Source organism: Budorcas taxicolor, chromosome 4, assembly GCF_023091745.1.
Source record: "Budorcas taxicolor isolate Tak-1 chromosome 4, Takin1.1, whole genome shotgun sequence".
In the NCBI taxonomy this organism is placed as follows: Eukaryota; Metazoa; Chordata; class Mammalia; order Artiodactyla; family Bovidae; genus Budorcas; species Budorcas taxicolor.
Genome location: NC_068913.1, coordinates 84329111 through 84347881, shown reverse-complemented (window position 1 = coordinate 84347881; position 18771 = coordinate 84329111). Strand labels below are relative to the sequence as shown.

At 40.0% G+C, this 18771-nt stretch overlaps 1 protein-coding gene across 1 annotated transcript in view; it reads right to left on the bottom strand.

Moving 5' to 3' along the window:
• AMPH (amphiphysin) overlaps positions 1–18771 on the bottom strand; it is a 210082-nt gene that overhangs the window by 74233 nt on the left and 117078 nt on the right. Inside the window, 3 exon segments of the mRNA XM_052638380.1 lie at positions 3275–3370; positions 6936–7030; positions 14644–14694. Of these exon segments, the coding sequence (XP_052494340.1) occupies positions 3275–3370; positions 6936–7030; positions 14644–14694 (242 nt within the window).

The following is an 18771-nucleotide window of genomic DNA, read 5'->3' as shown; positions in this document are numbered from 1 at the left end:
ATCACTCATTTTGATGCATATATTTTTGTGTTTGAAGAGCCAATCTTATTTCCTTACCTATCTGATATTTGGAAAACCTCATCTCCTAAGTAAGGGTAGGGTTAATACACCATAGCTTTTACATAGAAAATGATACAATCTTACTTAACCATCCAATAGTAAGTTTTATTAAATAAATTTACTAGCTTAATAGTAAATGGTTTTTGTTTTTTTAAAAAGATTGTTTTTTATGCTGACCATTTTTTAAAAGTCTTTATTGAACATGTTATAATATTCCTTCTATTTTTTGGTTTTTGTTTTATTTTGGTGACAAGGCATGTGGGGATCATAGCTCCCTGACCAGGGATTGAACCTGTACCCCTGCATTGGAAAGTGAAGTCTTAACCACTGAACCACCAGGGAAGTCCCAATAAATAGTTGAACTAAATGGTTTATTTAAAAGTACTTCAGATTTCCCACTATGAATTGACCTTATGCAGCAAAGAAAATAATTTACTGAAATTTTTAAAATTTCAACAATACTCCCAATTTGGAATTCATTTTGGCCCACTGCTCTAGATATATGCTTAGTGGCTCAGGCATGGCTGCCAAGATAAACTCTAAACCGCATTTTACAGTAAAAGCTTGCAGCTGTAAGCCTGCCTGGGTTACTGACAAGCTGGCTTTTATTACAACACTGATGTTAGATGTCAGTGCTGTATAAAAAAAAACTGTAACACCAGGTGCCCTGCCAATCACAGTTGGAAAAGTCAAACATCATCCCCTCACAACTAGTACTTCATAGTCTTTGCTGATGGGTTGCAGTAAATATTTGGAAATCTGCCTGAGGTTACACACAGCCTGCTGATATTAACAAGAGTCAAGGAGGTTAACTGTGTCCCAAGCTTTGAAAATTCTCCACTGTATTTTTAATCATAAGCCCCTTTACATCAATAACCCATTCATTATATAAAAACTCAACACTAACTTTATGAAACGACGGAGTCTATATCCACTTCTAACTTCCAGCTACTGGGTAAATGCATACTTCTGTGTATTTTCATAAAAGATAAGTCTTTCAATCACTAGAAGCAGCTCTCCCACCTACTCTCCAACTCCAAATTTTCTCTTTTCCAAGGTAAACACTGCTGTTCCCTTCACTGTTCATCATATGAAATGCTTTCACAATTCTCTATCTTGGTTGAAACCCTAAGTGTATGCTCTAATAGTCTAAACATGACTTCACAGAAACAGAGAGAGAGAGATTATGTAGGTTTTTTTCATGATGCAGGTAAAACCATGAAATATATTTCATTTATCTTCAGGGCATGCAGCTGGAAAAATGATTCCAGATCTCTCATGTAAAGATGTTTCAGTAAGTGGAGGATCATCTTTATGCTTGCCCCTCCACCACATGGACCCCAGGAAAGGTAAAAATCCCACTGAGTGTTTCAACAAACTGAAAACATAAACCAAAATAATCCATCAGGAGTTTATTTTAATCTATGTTTCAGCATAAGTAGTTCTGTGTCTATTTGTCTTCTGGAATTTTACACTCCTAAAGAGAATGGCTAATTTCCAAATAACTTGCTGGGCAGTACCATAGCAAATAAGAAATAAATGCTTCACACTTCTCTTGATGGCATTAAGTTTTGATCCTGAAAGAAACCCAACAACTTCTCAAATGTATTCTTCTGTAGGCAATCACAATTTTCATTTGCTTATCAAAGTCATACTGTCAAATATTATCTGAATAATTTAGACAAGTTGCGAAGTTCTTTAAAATTTTCCAATAGGAAGACAAACTTTTCTTTTACCTCCTTCTGACTTACTGGGAATTGATTTTCATGAAGATTAATTACCATCCCATAAACAATATTCTAAAGTGTGATAATAATTCTGAGAATCTTTGCTCCATAAACGCAGCAAATTCCAACACAAAATGTCAATGCCTATCAAAGTATCTGAAGATGTCTCAAAACGCACTCTGTGTACAGAATTTTAAAATTTATTTAAAAACTTTTTAATTCTCAGAAAATTTTAAAAACTGACTTAAAATCTTTTCATTAGGATGTAGTTATATAATGACTCAATAAATTGTTCTGCTGCTTATGGTGATAACATCACTGAGAATTGATATCTAGATTTGTTCTCCGGGATATTTTGTCAACAAGGCTAATGTATCTAGTCTGACTCACTTAGGTTCTTGTCTGGTGCCTCTGGCTTCCCCAAAACACACTGAAGTATTAGCCAAGTAGCATTAGGCTTTCTGTGCAGGGCCAAGGAAATGAATGTCATTGATTTCGGCCAAGAAGTTTCACTGTTTCCTGGCCAAAGCCAGTTCACATTACTGCAGGTATTTTCCTGGTGTTTAGCAATCTCTATAAAGGTTAGGCAACCATGCCTGGAATTCTGTTCTATAGACTGTGAGCTAATAAATGGGTATTGTTGTAAGCTGCTAAATAAAAAAAAAAAAAAAAAATAGACCAGGTAAAAATGGAACTTTACATCAAAGGTCACCTAGTAAGATACTGCAAATGCCCATGGATGGTGTTTCTGGCTCCTTGATCTACAGGAAAGGCAGCATGTGGCTGTCTTACCTTGAAGTCCTCTTTCAGCTGGGAAAACAACTGGAGGGTTGATCTATCAAAGCTACCATTTGCTATCTACAAGCCTGATGGCTTCAAAACCATCTTTACCTTGAGAGTCAACTCTGAATCTGTGATATTCAGTCCTTCATTTGTGTATTTCCCTTTCAATGAATCCAACTGTTCAATAAGACAAATGTTTTAGACAGGATATTTTTAGATCCAGATGCTAATGTATTTGAAATGCTTACATCTTAAGAATGTGCAGGTGTGCTATGAACAGAACAAAGATCAGATTTTGCTTTTGTAGTTTGCTTCATGACAAACTACATTTGCCATGCAGTTTCTCCTTTCCTCGTGATCTTGTTTATCCTAATGGAAATTCTTATCAAGTCCCATATAATAAAAAGGTTTGAACATAGACTGAAATTTTTTAGTAGCTCTGATTTATGATCAGGTATATAGGATTAAAAAGAATTCTACAGAGAAAAGATGAAGCAGTTCGTTAAAGGAGAAAATGTTATTTCTGTAACTATATTTCATTTTATACTGATAGGAACAGAATAAAAATCCCACACTTAAATAGGCAAAAAGTTTCTGTCTTTGATGTCAGCTTGAGGTCTTTTAACTCCACTTATCTCTTTCCCATTTTTAATAAGTACATGCAACCATTAAATTCTTCCCTTTATAGACACAGAATAAAATACCTTTATGTCGGGAAATTGGCCCAGATAGGTGTCCAGTGTCAGCAAGGACCCATCCACTAATTTCTGATGGAAGTCTTCCCACAGCACATCACATTTCTGAAAGAAAAAAGGAAATAAAGGGATGAATGCAGAATTATTTTAATTGGATACATTTCACCAACTTCTAAAAAGCCTGAAACTATAAAATCAGATTAAGTACTAATTCCTTGGATAGTAAATGATAGAAGGAATGTGGATTATTTAAAAATACCTTAATTTGGCTACCATTTCCAAATTTACAATACTGAACCCATGCGAAGAGTTGACTCATTGGAAAAGAGTCTGATGCTGGGAGGGATTGGGGGCAGGAGGAGAAGGGGACGACTGAGGATAGGATAGCTGGATGGCATCACGGACTCGATGGACATGAGTCTGAGTGAACTCTGGGAGATGGTGATGGACAGGGAGGCCTGATGTGCTGCGATTCATGGGGTCGCAAAGAGTCGGACACGACTGAGCGACTGAACCGAACTGAACTGAACATATAGGTTACCTAAGGGCTCAGCTCATTTAAAAATGTGTTTCTGCTTCTGAATTAATAAAGAATGTATTCAACAGAAACTTCAAAAGGCCCCTGGTGCTGGTGGTTTAGTTGCTAAATTGTGTCCGACTCTTGGCAACCCCATGGACTGTAGCCTGCCAGGCCTTTCTGTCCAAGGGATGTTCCAGGCAAGAATACTGGAGTGGGTTGCCATTTCCCTCTCCATCAGAAGGCCCCTTATGAATCCTTATAAATGGATTTTGGGGCTAAGAATAGAAGAAACCCAGTAAAAGAGCTTGCTTCTGAAGCAGTCCATGAAATTAGAAGCCACTCCATACAAACAACAAACCATTGCTGAAGCTTCCACACAGACAGCAGAAAACTTACAGTTATACTGGAAAGGGCCCTACCATGCATGGAGTATCCGTTATGATAAACACAGTAACTATCAGATATTATTACTGTTATGACTACTACTGTCACTATGTCAAGTCATAGTTGCTCAGATACATCCGACTCTTTGTGACCTCATGGACTATAGCCTGCCAGGTTCCTCTGTCCATGGAAGGCTCCAGCCAAGAATACTGGAGTGGGTCGCCATGCCCTTCTTCCAGGGGATCTTTCCAACCCATGGATCTAACCTGGGTCTCCTACATTTCAGGCAGGTTCTTTACCATCTGAGCCACCAAAGAAGCCCAAAAGTGAAAGTATTAGCTGCTCAGTCGTGTCCGACTCTGCAACCCATGGACATCAAGGCAGTTGGTTAAACACTTCACTTGTCTGTGTGTGTGTGTGTGTGTGTGTGTGATTTAATTCTCACAGTATTCCTATGAGGAAAGTCTTCCTGTTATTTTTATGTAGAAGAGAATGCTGAAGCCCAGAGATGATACATAACCTGGCCTAGGTCATGTAGCTGGTAAATGACAGAGTCTGGGTTCAACCCTTGAATGTGAACCCCATGACCTGTCTCTGACACCAGGCTGCCTCACCAGAACAGGGTACATATCCCAGCTTTGTGACTTTAGAATGAGTTTCAGTTTACCCAGTCAACAAACTGACAACATAAAGTGCCTCACAGACTCGCAAGCACATAGCAAGTGTGCAAGAACACTACTCTATACTCTTCCCATCACTACATTTAGGGTCTCTTGATACCATCTACCCTTTCTTTCTCCTTAGTAACAGAACCTCCAGTTTCTTCCAGGCACATGGCCTCCTAGAACTCAGACCACATTTACTGGTCTCCACTGCAAGCTAGTGTAGCCATGAGACTAAATTCTGCCAACAGGATGGACTTGAAGGCAACGTCCTTAAAGGGAGGTTTGTCCTCCACGCTTCTTCCTTCCTGTTACTGTAAGACAGAAATGAGTGCTGTTAGCCAGAGATCAGACAGTCACTTGAAAGTAGAGATGACATCAGGGATGCAAAGACAGGCCCCTGATGGTCGTGGGTTCCCCCCACCACACATGGGCTGCCACAATGTCCGTTATGGGAGAGAAGTTTCTGTCTTGTTGAAAACCACTTTTTAATGGTTGATTTGCTTCTTTTTCTTTTTCACCCTTTAAAACCCAGTTCTAATTGTTATAGATCCTTATTCAAGACTTTATGTAACCAAAAAATTTAAATCCATTATACAAAAAGGCTTATATTCTCTCTGAGCAGACCCTCTGAACATGCGGTGTCAGGTGCTTCACCTTCAAAAGAGCTCATATTTAGGTCAGCAACTGAAGATTCCCAAAATTCTGGGAGCCACAAGGACCAACACAGGATGTCAGCTGTTTCCTTAGGAATAAAGGTCAAGATAGTGGCATTTGCCACACACAGAATTATGACACGGTGTTCTGAAAAGCCATTTATGCAAGCTTCTATCATTCTCTTCAAAAGTCTTCTTTTCATGATGAATTTCAAATGTTACACCTCTAATCAGAAATTTACAAATGAGTTAAGCCTTTAGAACATGCTGTTGAAACAGTGTCTTTATATTTAAGAAATGTGAGAAGATGTAATTACTCAAAACACCATTGAAAAATGGTGTGTGGAGGCTGATTTTGCCCAATTCACATCCTGAAAGGTTTCAAAAGAAGTCAACAGAGCTAACAAAAGCCTTATACATTAAAAAAATAATCTCTGTTTCTATCACAGTCAAAACAAGACTATGATTTGTGATCAATACGGGAGTGTCAGAATTTTCAGGGAGCAGCCCAGATGAGTTGTTAACCCATCTTTGCAAAGGCTGCATAGAAGATCAGCATGTCACCTACCAGACCTTCCCCTGGGTTGTGGAGGCCACATTTCTTACGTCTTCCATGCCTCATGAGAAGCAACAAGCTCCCGTGAAGTGGGCATGACAAACAACCACTCTTTGTTTTAACAAAGAACTCGGTCATGAGAAAACTCCAGACAGCAGGATTCCTAATGTCTGTAACAATCACATGCACTGTGCACTAGGTCGAGGGTGTGAATACACAGGCTTTCAGTGTGTTATTAGGAGGTAAAATTAATACTCTCACTTTGCAGATGAGGAAACTGAAGCCAAAGAAGATTAAAGAACTCACCCAGTGTCACATCCCATCCTGCCTTCCTCAAAGCAACGGGAACTACTTTCTTGCTTCCCACAGCCAGACAGCCCTGGGCTAGACAGTGAGCTTTAAGTGTTAAGACATGTCTTGGGATAAAGTATTTCATTAGTTAAATTTCTACTAGCAAGCTCTGTCCTCAGCCCTGCAGACTGGCAAATGGACCAGCGGGTGGTGAACTGAAACAGATGCTCTTCTCAGCTCCTGTACCTGCTTTCAAGGAGGGATGCGGAAGGAGGGGCAGTACATAAAATCATGTCATGAGCCAATTCTCCTGCTGAAATGGGCTAAGAAGTGTAGTAAGGGACAGAAAAGTGCCACTCTTATGTTGAAGAAAAACAATCTTTAACACACAGCTTAAGTGCGTTTTATCATCATGTTCACCCCTCACTATTGTTTGGATCAATCTGGATGGCGGAACTGCACAGCACCTTCTGGGTACATGGTGTCCCCTCCTGATTAGGGCCATGAAGTGCAGAGAGGGTCATGAAGTGAGTGAGTAGGACATGGTGGGACCCGAAGGGAAGCCACGCTGGGCCTCCCGAGCGCTGTGATCGGCTCTCACCTCACCAACCATTTTCACATCTTCACGCCCATACCAGTCAGGCTCATAGACTTCATGCAGCGACTCGGTGAGCTTCATGGAAGCCTCTTGCATGCCTAGCATTGGAGAAAAACAATTCCCGTTAGAGAGAGGTGGGCGAAGTCTCTTCCTCCTTCCCCTACTTTTCTAAGTGAGAGGGAAAATCTTGAACACTTGCTAAGGAAAAACTGGGCAAGCACAGCTGCTATTTGCCTCTGTAGTTACATCTTTCCTGATTCTGATTACAGCATGCACCTTCTTGTATTTACAGTAACAGTGACAGACACAGGATCTTGAAAATAAATAAATAAATAAACAAGGCATTCTATTCTGAAAACAATATATCCTACTAGGGGTGCTGTCACCTGTTAAATGACGTGAAACCATAAATGTACAGGACACCTAGAGCTCTTCTCTATAAAATGACAGAGTCCCAGAAATTAATCCTAAATGAATTTGAATATTAGAAAGAAAGCTTTTTTTTTTTTTTTTGAAGCAGACAGAAGCACAGTCAACAGGATTTTAGGGCATAATATTTGAACTGCTTTAAGGGGCCTACATTTTTTCAAAAAAATTATTTTCCCAATATTATCAAAAGCTATATATACAGTTTTAAGTTAGAAGCCTCAGAGAACTTCAAGTTCTTCAGTCTATGGGTCAGAATTTTAATCACTGGTATAATTTGGTATGTTGTAAAAATATGGTTATTAACAATAGTAAAGATATAAAGTTTCCCACTGCAGTATGGTCTGTTTCAATCTCCTCTCTGCCCCTCCTTCAAAACATGGAAGGTAAAGTGTGGACTACAGTGGAGACCACTCAGGGCTGGGAACAGAACAAGGAGGAGCCTTTGGCTGGTGACCTGGAGAAGTGCCACTTTGGCCCCAAACTCTCCCTCCTAGCCAGAAGGTGAGACCTGGCTAAGTTGGTGCCTTGGCCTTAGTCACTAGGAGAAATGAAATGGGGCTGGATAGAAGGAGAGGAGAGAAAAACCAGAGTGCCATCATTAGAAATAAAAGACACATCGCATAAACTCAATGCCAATGAATCAAAGAGGGAAAGTTTTTTGTTTAACTGAAAGCTGCAACACTCTAAATTCAACCATGTGTTTGTTGGATTTAAAGCAGTCAGTTTTGGGTTCAATAGTGAGAGAAAAAAGGTCAAAATAGCAGGCATCTGAGGAGTTTGAGGTTTTAGAACACAAGCTGCCCATTCTCCTGGCTTGGTGCTTGTAAAAAATTTTTCTCTGCTCCAGAAAATGAAATTAAAAATAAGATGTATGAAATGATCAAAGTATATCCTCAAACAATATGCACAAGAGTCACACAATGGGAAATTATTCAGCAGCACAAAATAATGAAACAATGCAAGTTGCAGCAACATGGAATGACCTAGAGATGATCACACTAAGTGAAGTAAGTCAGAGAAAGACAAATATATGATATCACTTATACGTGGAATCTAAAAAAAATTATACAAGTGAATTTATTTACAAAACAGAAACAGACTCACAGACTTAGAATACAAACCTATGGTTATCAAAGGGGAAAGGCAGGGGAGGGATAAATTAGGATTTTGTGACTAACATATACACACTACTTCACATAAATCGAAAACCAACAAGATCCTACTATATAGCACAGTCAAATATATTCAGTATCTTGTAATAATCTATAATGGGAAAGAATATTGAGAAGTGTGTGTGTGTGTACACACACACATATGTGTACATACATATAACTGAATCACTTTACTGTATACCTGAAACTAACAACATTGTAATCAAATATATTTCAATAAATTATTTAAGAAGTAAAATAAAATATTAATCCCATCCCCTAAAAAAGAGTCAACATCTAATCTGGTATTTCACAATGCTTTTCCTCTCTCTAGAGGGGCTTCCCTGATAGCTCATTTTGTAAGGAATCTTCCTGCAATGCAGGAGACCCCAGTTCGATCCCTGAGTTGGAAAGATGCACTCGAGAAGGGATAGGCTACGCATTCCAGTATTCTCAGGCTTCCCTGGTGGCTCAGCTGGTAAAGAATCCTCCTGCAATGTGGGAGAACTGGGTTCAATCCCTGGGTTGGGAACATCCCCTGGAGAAGGGGATCCAGTATTCTGGCCTGGAGAATTCCATGGACTGTATAGTCCATGGGGTCACAAAGAGTCAGACACAACTGAGCGACTTTCACTTCACTTCACTTCACTTCAGGGGACAGACAATCCCCCTTGTTTTCCCCTGGTAAGATGCAGATACCTATTTTGTTTTTGCACACGAAAGGTATGAATGTGTTTTGTAGTCACATGAAGTGTGAAAGCCTGTGACCTTCTCTCCATCACTGAACATGTTTAAGGACGCCCTTTACCGTGAGAAGTACAAACAACCCACACCAGCTGAAATGACTTGACAACCACAAGATGAAGCCCAGCAGGGTACTGTGGGAAAGCAGTGATGACTCAATTCTCTGGGGACACTGATGAAATAGAGTCTTATAGGTGTAGAGACAGGCAAACGTTGCATTGTGTGTGTGCTTAGTCGTGTCCAGCTCTTTGTGACCCTTTGGACTGTAGCCTGCCAGGATCCTCTGTCCACTGGATTTCCCAGGCAAGAATACTAGAGATAGCTCCCAAGTACTCCTCCTGGGGAATCTTCCCAACCCAGGTATCAAACCCACGTCTCCTGTGTCTCCTCCATTGCAGGCAGATCCTTTTCCCACTGAGCCACAAAAAGTAATGCAAAAACCTTCATCCCTCCTCTAGCACTCTGAATCCAAGCAAGGAAGAATCTTTCTCTTGCGATGTGGTCTCCACATGCAGTCACCGCTGACCATATGTGGCAGGGATATTTATCTTGAATGTCCATGTTTAACCCTAACCCTAAGCAAACTAATACTAAGAATGCACCCCTCAAATTCATACCAAAAGTGAATCACTAGTTAGAACTCTATCATTCAGATGGCAAAAGGCTTCTGAAGTTTTCTTTTAATTCTTCAAGTCAGATGGAAGGTATAAACAGCACATAGACAAGCTCTTAATGTCTTAAGAGGAAGAAAGAAGCGTGATGGTATTGCAGAACAAAAACCGTTGTGGTGCAAAATGAAACTGTGACTTAAGTTTAAAATAAAATTATATAGGATCTTACTCACTGAGGCAAAAAAAACACAATATTGCAGTAAATATGTCTATTATCAGCTCAAAATAACTACTAATTGCTGTGTGGATACGTACCGGTGTGGGTAATTTGGAAAGAAATTATTTTGACAAAAAGCTGTTTCTACAACCCTCCATAGGAAATACTCTGACAGATAGACAGGTGAACAAAACACAAGTCTTGCTCTTAAAAGACAAAAAGATTGGCATAGATTTAGAATTTCCTCTGGTGGCAGAGCTAAAGAGGAAAAAACATAGCTAAAACCCAAGTTTCCTTCAAAGTACTTTGGCAACATTAAAGCAGAATAGATGTTAAGTGCCATTTCATAATATCTAATAGCCAATATTTTCTTGGGCTTTCCAGGTGGCTCAGATGCCTTGCTCACAAGGCAAGAGACCTGGGTTCAAGTCCTGGTGCAGAAAATTCCCTGGAGAAGGGAATATTTTCTTAAAAGATTAGTGGTTTCCAAAACCATAAGACAAGTATCAAAATTCATACACAGAAGAATGATCATCTTACTACTGGATGGGAACCATTTCCTTCTCACCAAAAATTTGGAGCATCCTAGACCTCAGTTTTCCAAAGTATTCATTAATAACAAATTATAGTACATATCATATGTTACAGGAATTATACATGAAATGAGCCATAAAAAGCTTATTTCTGTGCCTGGCACACGTGTTCAATAAATGTGAACTATAATTATTATTAAACTATTAGCTTAGACTTCTAAAAAGTCTCCAGTTTCATTTCCTCTAGTTTGTATTTTATACCATTACGATAATTATTTCTAAAATGCTAATCTGATCATGTGACTCATTCCCTCACCTAAAAGAATGTAAGGACTCCCTTCTCCATTGACAGAATAAAACCCAAGATTTCTTCTACCTGGAAAGTCTTTCCAACATCAACGTCTTTCCCTGGTGTATCTTATCACCTGATGACCATGGACGCCCCCTTCTTGGGTTCATTCAGTGTAAGTTCTGCAGAAGGGCCATTTCTGACTTGGTCTCCTGTCCCTCAGCTAAGGTGGGAGGACTCTCTGCTGTGATAGCACAGAGCACACTTCTCTTAAAGTACACATTACTGTGCATATCTGGCCTTTTTGCTTATTAGCTTTCTCTACCACAAGCCCCATGAGAGCAAACACTGTGTCTTATTCATCTCTGTATCTCTATCTTCTAGAACAGTGTCAGGCCCGTAACTGAGACTCAATGCAATGTTTGCTACTAAAATCAATGAGAGCATAAGATCTCTTACAAAGTCCAAGCCATCAGCAGAAATAACAAAGCCCCACAGGATGAATGCCACCCAGAGATTAGGGATAATAAAACCGAGAGTAGAGCTCATTGAATCCAATTTCATAGAATGCTAGTAGCAGAGATGTGGGGGGACTTCCGAGAGCAACTGGAGCGCTTTATAGTTGAGGAACATCTGGCACATTTCACAAATGAGGCAGTTGACAGGCTTGGATTATCCCATAGTTGCCTCTGAGACCGCACCCAGAACTCATCACTCTACTGGGTGAGATCTCATTCCCTGTAATGCTGCCTGTATTAAACTGCTCCATTAGTTAGCTAGAGTTCTTCTTGTGAAAACTAGAAAAATGGGGCATGAAAGCACTTTGAAAAAAGCAAATTATAATCTACTTAATGCATAACCCTTATCTTTAAGTGTGTTCCCCAAACTCAAAATACGCTCCCAGGAATGCTGATTCTTTCTAAGACTTTGAGAAGAAAAAAGCATTCTACAATTAAATCAGTAGAAAATGCTGCCCACGCCACAGGCCTAAGGGAGATTAGATTCAGGGTTAAGGATTCTGATAAACTCTGTAGTAAACTGTTTAAAAACTCATTCCAACCAGCCTCAGCCAGAGTCATTTAAACAGAGATCTCTCTTAGAGAAGAGAGATTTGTTTGTTAGTCATGCAATCAGCAAAATGTGTGGGGAAAAGCTACTAGACAGTCCCTCCTCCTTCATATGCAGATGTCACCATCAGAAGTGGGGTGCAGGGCACAGACTGATGGAAGAGTCTCTTTGATGCTGCACTTATTGTTTCCCTGGAGCCAAGTCTCACAGTGGATTCTCCTTCCAGACCACATTAAGGAAAAGAAATAAGCCAATCTTTTTAAATAGCATTCTCCATACTAGCACAATAAAATAGACCCAAACACATAGTCTTGGACAAGAGATCCATTTCGCTCATTCATTTAACAAAAGTATCCACTTTTAAAAATCAGCTAACAAAGAGAAAATCCTAGACTTAAAAGTTTATGACTTCTTGTGTTCAAATCTTGAATCAACAATGAGAGAATTACCAACAGTGCCTTCTATTTTCTGACCAAACTGTTATAAATATTTGAGGTTAACTTTTTTAGAGCAGTTAACTATGACCTCTGTGAATTGTGGAGGTTAAATTCTCTGGGTCTTACTTCTTTACAAATGCAAGATAAGGCTAATGTTATTTAGCCTGTGATGGGTGGTGACAAAGAAGTAACATGCTTAAGACACTTAGTACACCGCCTGCTGCTGCTGCTAAGTCGCTTCAGTCGTGTCCGACTCTGTGCGACCCCATGGACTGTAGTCTACCATGCTCCTCCGACCATGAGATTTTCCAAGTAAGAGTACTGGAGTGGATGGCCATTTCCTTCTCCAGAGGATCTTCCTGATCCAGGGATCGAACCTGGGTCTCTCATTAAAAAGCAACAGAGGTAAGTTGTCATTACTCCATTGTACAGATGAACTCGAATTATGAAACACTGCAATACTGATGGCTATATAGTTCAACGGCAGTACAGGGAATAGCAACGTCTCAGGAAACACAGAGACCAAACCATGCATTGCACCCCTGCTGTTTAATAAGCCCATGACCCTAGACAAGCTATTTAACCCTTCTATGTCTGGCTTTTAACAATAAAATGAAGATAAAATAAGTACCTGCCTCATAGAGTTGTCAGGTGAATTGAAATTATATGGCTGGTTTATAAAATAATGAAAGCTTAAATACATCTTAGTTTGAAAATTACTTTCACTAATTTGATTTTTATGACTAATTTTTATTAAGAGTTTCATGATGTAGCCATAACTTTGTAATCAATTTCACACATCCACATTGAAACTGTTAAGAATAAATTATTGGAAATGAAACTAGTGTATCAAAAGGCATGCCCCCCCCAACACACACACAAAATAAAAAATCACATATAAAAAGCCTTTGCCAAATCCCTCTTCAGGAAAGCAGTCTTACCAGAAGGGTACAAAAGGAGTCCATTTCCCACAGCTCTGCCAAAGCTAGGTATTACAGCTTTGTTTGAGGTCTTTTTTTTTTTTTTTTTTTTTAACTTTTTATGTCTTTGAACACTTACAAGAAAAATAACATCGTCTCCCTTTGATTTCATTTTATATTCTTTGAATACTCAGGACAAGCATTTTTCACATTTATTACCCATCTACAGATCTTCTTTAATTTTCTCTCCATATGTTCTACTCAGTTTTTCTTTTGATCCATTAATCTTCATTTAGCTTGCTTACTGAGCTCTTTATATCCTGGCTCACTTTCATTAAAATATGCTGTCAAAATAATTTTTTAAACACTGTGTACATTAATGAGGTCAAATCTCTCAAACTTGCCCTTTCCAATTTCTGCCTTCTGGGGAAGCCTTGTAAAGACCTTGTCGCCGGAGACTGGAGATTAAGTCTACTGTGTTTTATTCTGGCACTTGAGCGCATCTCTTTGTCTACATATTTAAATCTTCATTATATTTGGAAATAAGAAGCAGAGAAGAAAGAGTGAGGTTGGGAATCTTACTTTTTTTCTGAGTATTTGGCCAGTTTACCCAAGACTCATTGTCAGATGATCCATTCTCGCCCCACTAATCTCAAAATCTGTCTTATCATCCATCGTGGGTGCACCTGGATCTGACTCAGTGCAGGGGACTGGATATCTCCAGAGGCAGAGATGGACTACCCAACCTAATCGCTCTCTCCACTCTCCACCACTAGCCTTATTTCCTTGCCTTGAATATCAAGTGACTAGAAACAACAGCAGAGCCTCTCTTTCCCCCTATAGTGGCAGGGTTGCAGGTGCAGCTGGTCCCCACAAGCCATAGGCAATTCAGGGCCATGTTTCACGTTAATGCTGCTGTCATCCCTCGCCCGCTCCTGCTAGAGGGCTTATGTGCAAGTCTAAGAGCGTCCAGCTCTTGGGACCTACTCTCCCTTGGGACGAAACCAGCTGCAGCTTTTCTTAAACAAGGTCTGCAGGTCACTCTATCTAACAACTCTTCCTAGAAAGCTCTGGCACATGGGAGGCACTTATTCCTAGTTTCCAGCATAAGGGCCCACATATTTTTCCCTTATATATCCTGATTATCATTTCAATGGGAACTGGGGAGTGGGTAGAATGGAACACCTGTGCTCAAGTACCCATCCTGCCAGAAAGCCAAATGGCTTTCTAATTAACACTTGATCCTGTCACTCTTGAATTCCAAGAACAACCTGTGCTTAGTAACATGCAGTAAACAACCCATACACATTACCTTTGATAGCTGCTAAGTATCCTCGGAGTTCTCGCTGAAGTCTGGTACCCTCTGCCTGAAAACACACAAACATAGAGATGCTCAACATCTTGTTTATATTTTGCATGCAAACATGTACAAAGCCATAAGCTTAGAGTTATTTTTACCAGAAGCTCATTCTTGAAAGAAAATAAATATGTGAATTCAGACTAAACAAGGTATCCATCACTCTAGATATTTACAGAGATTTTATTCAGCTTAAGAGGGAAAGGAGAAGGTGAGTAAGACTTTGCTAAGAATAGAAACTGTGACCCACCATAGAGCCTTCTATACATTCAAGAGCTAGTAAGTCTCTCAATTTTGACACATTGGTTACAATGGTAGGAAACTTACCACCACTGTTCACTGCTCAATATGGTAGCTACTAGGCCAAGATTGTCAAATGTTTACAATGTAGCTAGCCCGAATGAAGATGTACTGTAAGTGTGAAATACTCACCAGGTTACAGAGATTTAGTACCAAAAACATACACACACACACATCATTAATATATTATAGGCTGTATATTAATACAATATTTTGGATATAATGCATTAAATTATATTATTAAGATTCATTGCAACTCTTTTCAGTTTTTCTTAAACTGAAGTATGCATGCTCAGTTGCTCAGTCATGTCCAACTCTATGCAACCCATGGACTGTATAGCCCGCCAGCCTTCTCTGTCTGAGGAATTTTCCAGGCAAGAATATAGCAGTGGGTTGCCACGCCCTTCTCCAGGGGACCTTCTCGACCCAGGGATCAAATGCGAGTTGGTTTATAACACTGTGTTAGTTTCAAGTGTACAGCATCTTTTCACTTTTTAAAGTATGGCCACTAGAAAATTTTAAATTATGAATGTGGTGTGCGTTATATTCCTACTGGACATCACCAAAGTAGAGAAATTGTTAAATTGTAAATTTTGGCCTAGGAATACTTGTTTTGGTTTGGAAAGCATTTAGAAACTCACAGACTCTGAGACTAGGATTAGATTTTGGTCTGCAGTTACCCAAGGAAATGTTAATGGTAGTGTGGGGAAGTGAGGCAAGGAGGGAAAGAGAGGTAACTCAAGGTTCACTAATAAGCAAGTTTCCACAGTTGGCAGCCCTGCCTTAATTCAACTGGGGAACTCTAGGAGACAGACTCAAACACCTTCCAGACATCCTCACCAAGGGGCAAGAGAGTTGGGGCATCTAATATCATCTCCTGTTGGACATTGGCTAACGGCTGCTTCTAAAAATGAAAGTGAAAGTCGCTCAGTCATGTCTGACTCTTGTGACCCCATGGAATAGTCCATGGAATTCTCCAGGCCAGAATACTGGAGTTGGGAGCCTATCCCTTCTCCAGCGGATCTTGCCGACCCAGGAATCAAACTGGGGTCTCCTGTACTGCAGGCAGATTCTTTACCAGCTGAGCTAGCAAGGAAGCCTGAACCCTACTTCTGGGGAACAGGAATTCCCCATTACATCCACACAGGGCCAGACAGGTCTCTAGGAACCATAGTAAGACCTCAATCAAAGAGTTCTGCTGTTGGCAACTGCAAGTCAATCTAGTGGGCTCAGAAAAGGTAGGTAGTAAAGGCATATAGCTGGGCACCAACAGTGCTGTCTATGACACTGCAAGGAAACACATCAAAAAAAATGTATTTTAACTGCACAGTCATTGAACAGAAGTACACAGAACTAGCATATAGAATGACTCCACCTTGAAAATTAATATGATCACAACTATTTTACAATTCTAACTTGATAGTTAATAATATACCCACTAATATAGTAACTATAATGGTCATATACATTTCAACAAGCATTTGTTAGAATTTACCAAAAACGAATCCCTTAGAAGAAATGAAGTTGCCCTCATAGTCAACAAAACAGTCTGAAATGCAGTACTTGGGTGCAATCTCAAAAACGACAGAATGATCTCTATTCATTTCCAAAGCAAACCATTCAGTATCACAGTAATCCAAGTCTATGCTTCAACCACTAATGCCAAAGAAGTTGAAGCTGAATGATTCTATGAAGACTTATAAGACTTTATAGGAGAAGGCAATGGCAACCCACTCCAGGACTCTCACCTGGAAAATCCTATGGACAGAAGAACCTGGTAGGCTACAGTCCATGGGGTCGCTAAGAGTCAGACATGACTGAGCGACTTCACTTTCACTTTTCCTTTCACGCATTGGAGAAGGGAATGACAACCCACTCCAGTGTTCTTGCCTGGAGAATCCCAGGGACGGGGGAGCCTGGTGGGCTGCCATCTATGGGGTCGCACAGAGTCGGACACGACTGAAGCAACTTAGCAGCAGCAGCAGCACAAGACCTTCTAGAACTAACACCCCAAAAGATGTCCTTCTCATCTTTTTTGGAATGGACTGGAATGGAAAAGTAGGAAGTCAGGAGATACCTGGAGTAACAGGCAAGTTTGGCCCTGGAGTACAAAATGAAGCAGGGCAAAGGCTAACAGCATTTTCCAAGAGAACAGACTGGTCATACTAAACACCCTCTTCCAACAACACAAGAGACAGCTCTACACGTGGATATCATCAGATGGTCAATAATGAAATCAGACTGATTATATTCTTTGCAGCTGAAGAAGGAGAAGCTCTATATAGTCAGCAAAAACAAGACTGGGAGCTGACTATGGCTCAGATCATGAACTCCTTATTGCAAAACTCAGACTTAAATTGAAGAAAGTAGGGAAAATCACACGACCATTAAGGTATGACCTAAAACAAATCCCTTGTGATTATACAGTGGAAATGACAAATAGATTCAAGGGACTAGATCTGATATACAGAGTGCCTGATGAACTATGGATGGAGGCTCGTGACACTGTATAGGTGACAGTGATCAAGACATTTCCAGGAGAAAGAAATGCAAAAAGGCAAAATGGTTGTCTGAGGAGGCCTTACAAATAGCTGAGAGAAGAAGAGAAGCTAAAGGCAAAGGAGAAAAGGAAAGATATACCTATCTGAATGCAGAGTTCCAAAGAATAGGAAGGAGAGAGAAGAAAGCCTTCCTCAGTGATCAATGCAAAGAAATAGAGGAAAACAATAGAATTTGAAAGACTAGAGATCTCTTCAAGAAAATTAGAGATACCAAGAGAACATTTCATGCAAAGATGGGCTCAATAAAGGACAGAAACAGTATGGACCTAACAAAAGCAGAAGATATTAAGATAGGGGTGGCAAGAATACACAGAACTAAACAAAAAGATCTTCATGAACCAGATAATCATGACAGTGTGATCACTCACCTAGAGCCAGACATCCTGGAATGTGAAGTCAAGCGGGCCTTAGGAAACATCCCTATGAACAAAGCTAGTGGAGGTAATGGAATTCCAGTTGAGTTATTTCAAATCCTGAAAGACAATGCTGTGAAAGTGCTGCACTCAATATGCCAGCAAATTTGGGAAACTCAGCAGTGGCCACAGGACTGGAAAAGATCAGTTTCATCACAATCCCAAAGAAAGGCAATGCCAAAGAATGCTCACACTACTACACAATTGCACTCATCTCACATGCTAGTAAAGTAATGCTCAAAATTCTCCAAGCAAGGCTTCAACAGAACATGAACCGAGAACTTTCAAATGTTCAAGTTGGATTAAAAAAAGGCAGAGGAACCAGAGATCAAATTGCTAACATCTGTTGGATCATTAAAAAAGCAAGAAAGTTCCAGAAAAACATCTATTTCTGCTTTATTGACTAATCCAAAGCCTTTGTGTGGATCACAACAAACTGTGGAAAATTCCTGGAGAGATGAGAATACCAGACCACCTGACCTGCCTCTTGAGAAATCTGTATGCAGGTCAGGAAGCAACAGTTAGAACTGGACACAGAACAGCAGACTGGTTCCAAATCAGGAAAGGAGTACATCAAGGCTCCATACTGTCACCTTGCTTATTTGACTTATATGCAAAATGCCGGGCTGGATGAAGCGCAAGCTGAAATCAAGATTGCTGGCAGAAATAACCTTAGATATGCAGATGACACCACCCTTATGGCAGAAAGCGAGGAGGAACTAAAGAGTCTCTTGATGAAAGTGAAAAAAAGTGAAAAATCTTGCTTGAAACTCAACATTCAGAAATTAAGATCGTAGCGTCTGGTCCCA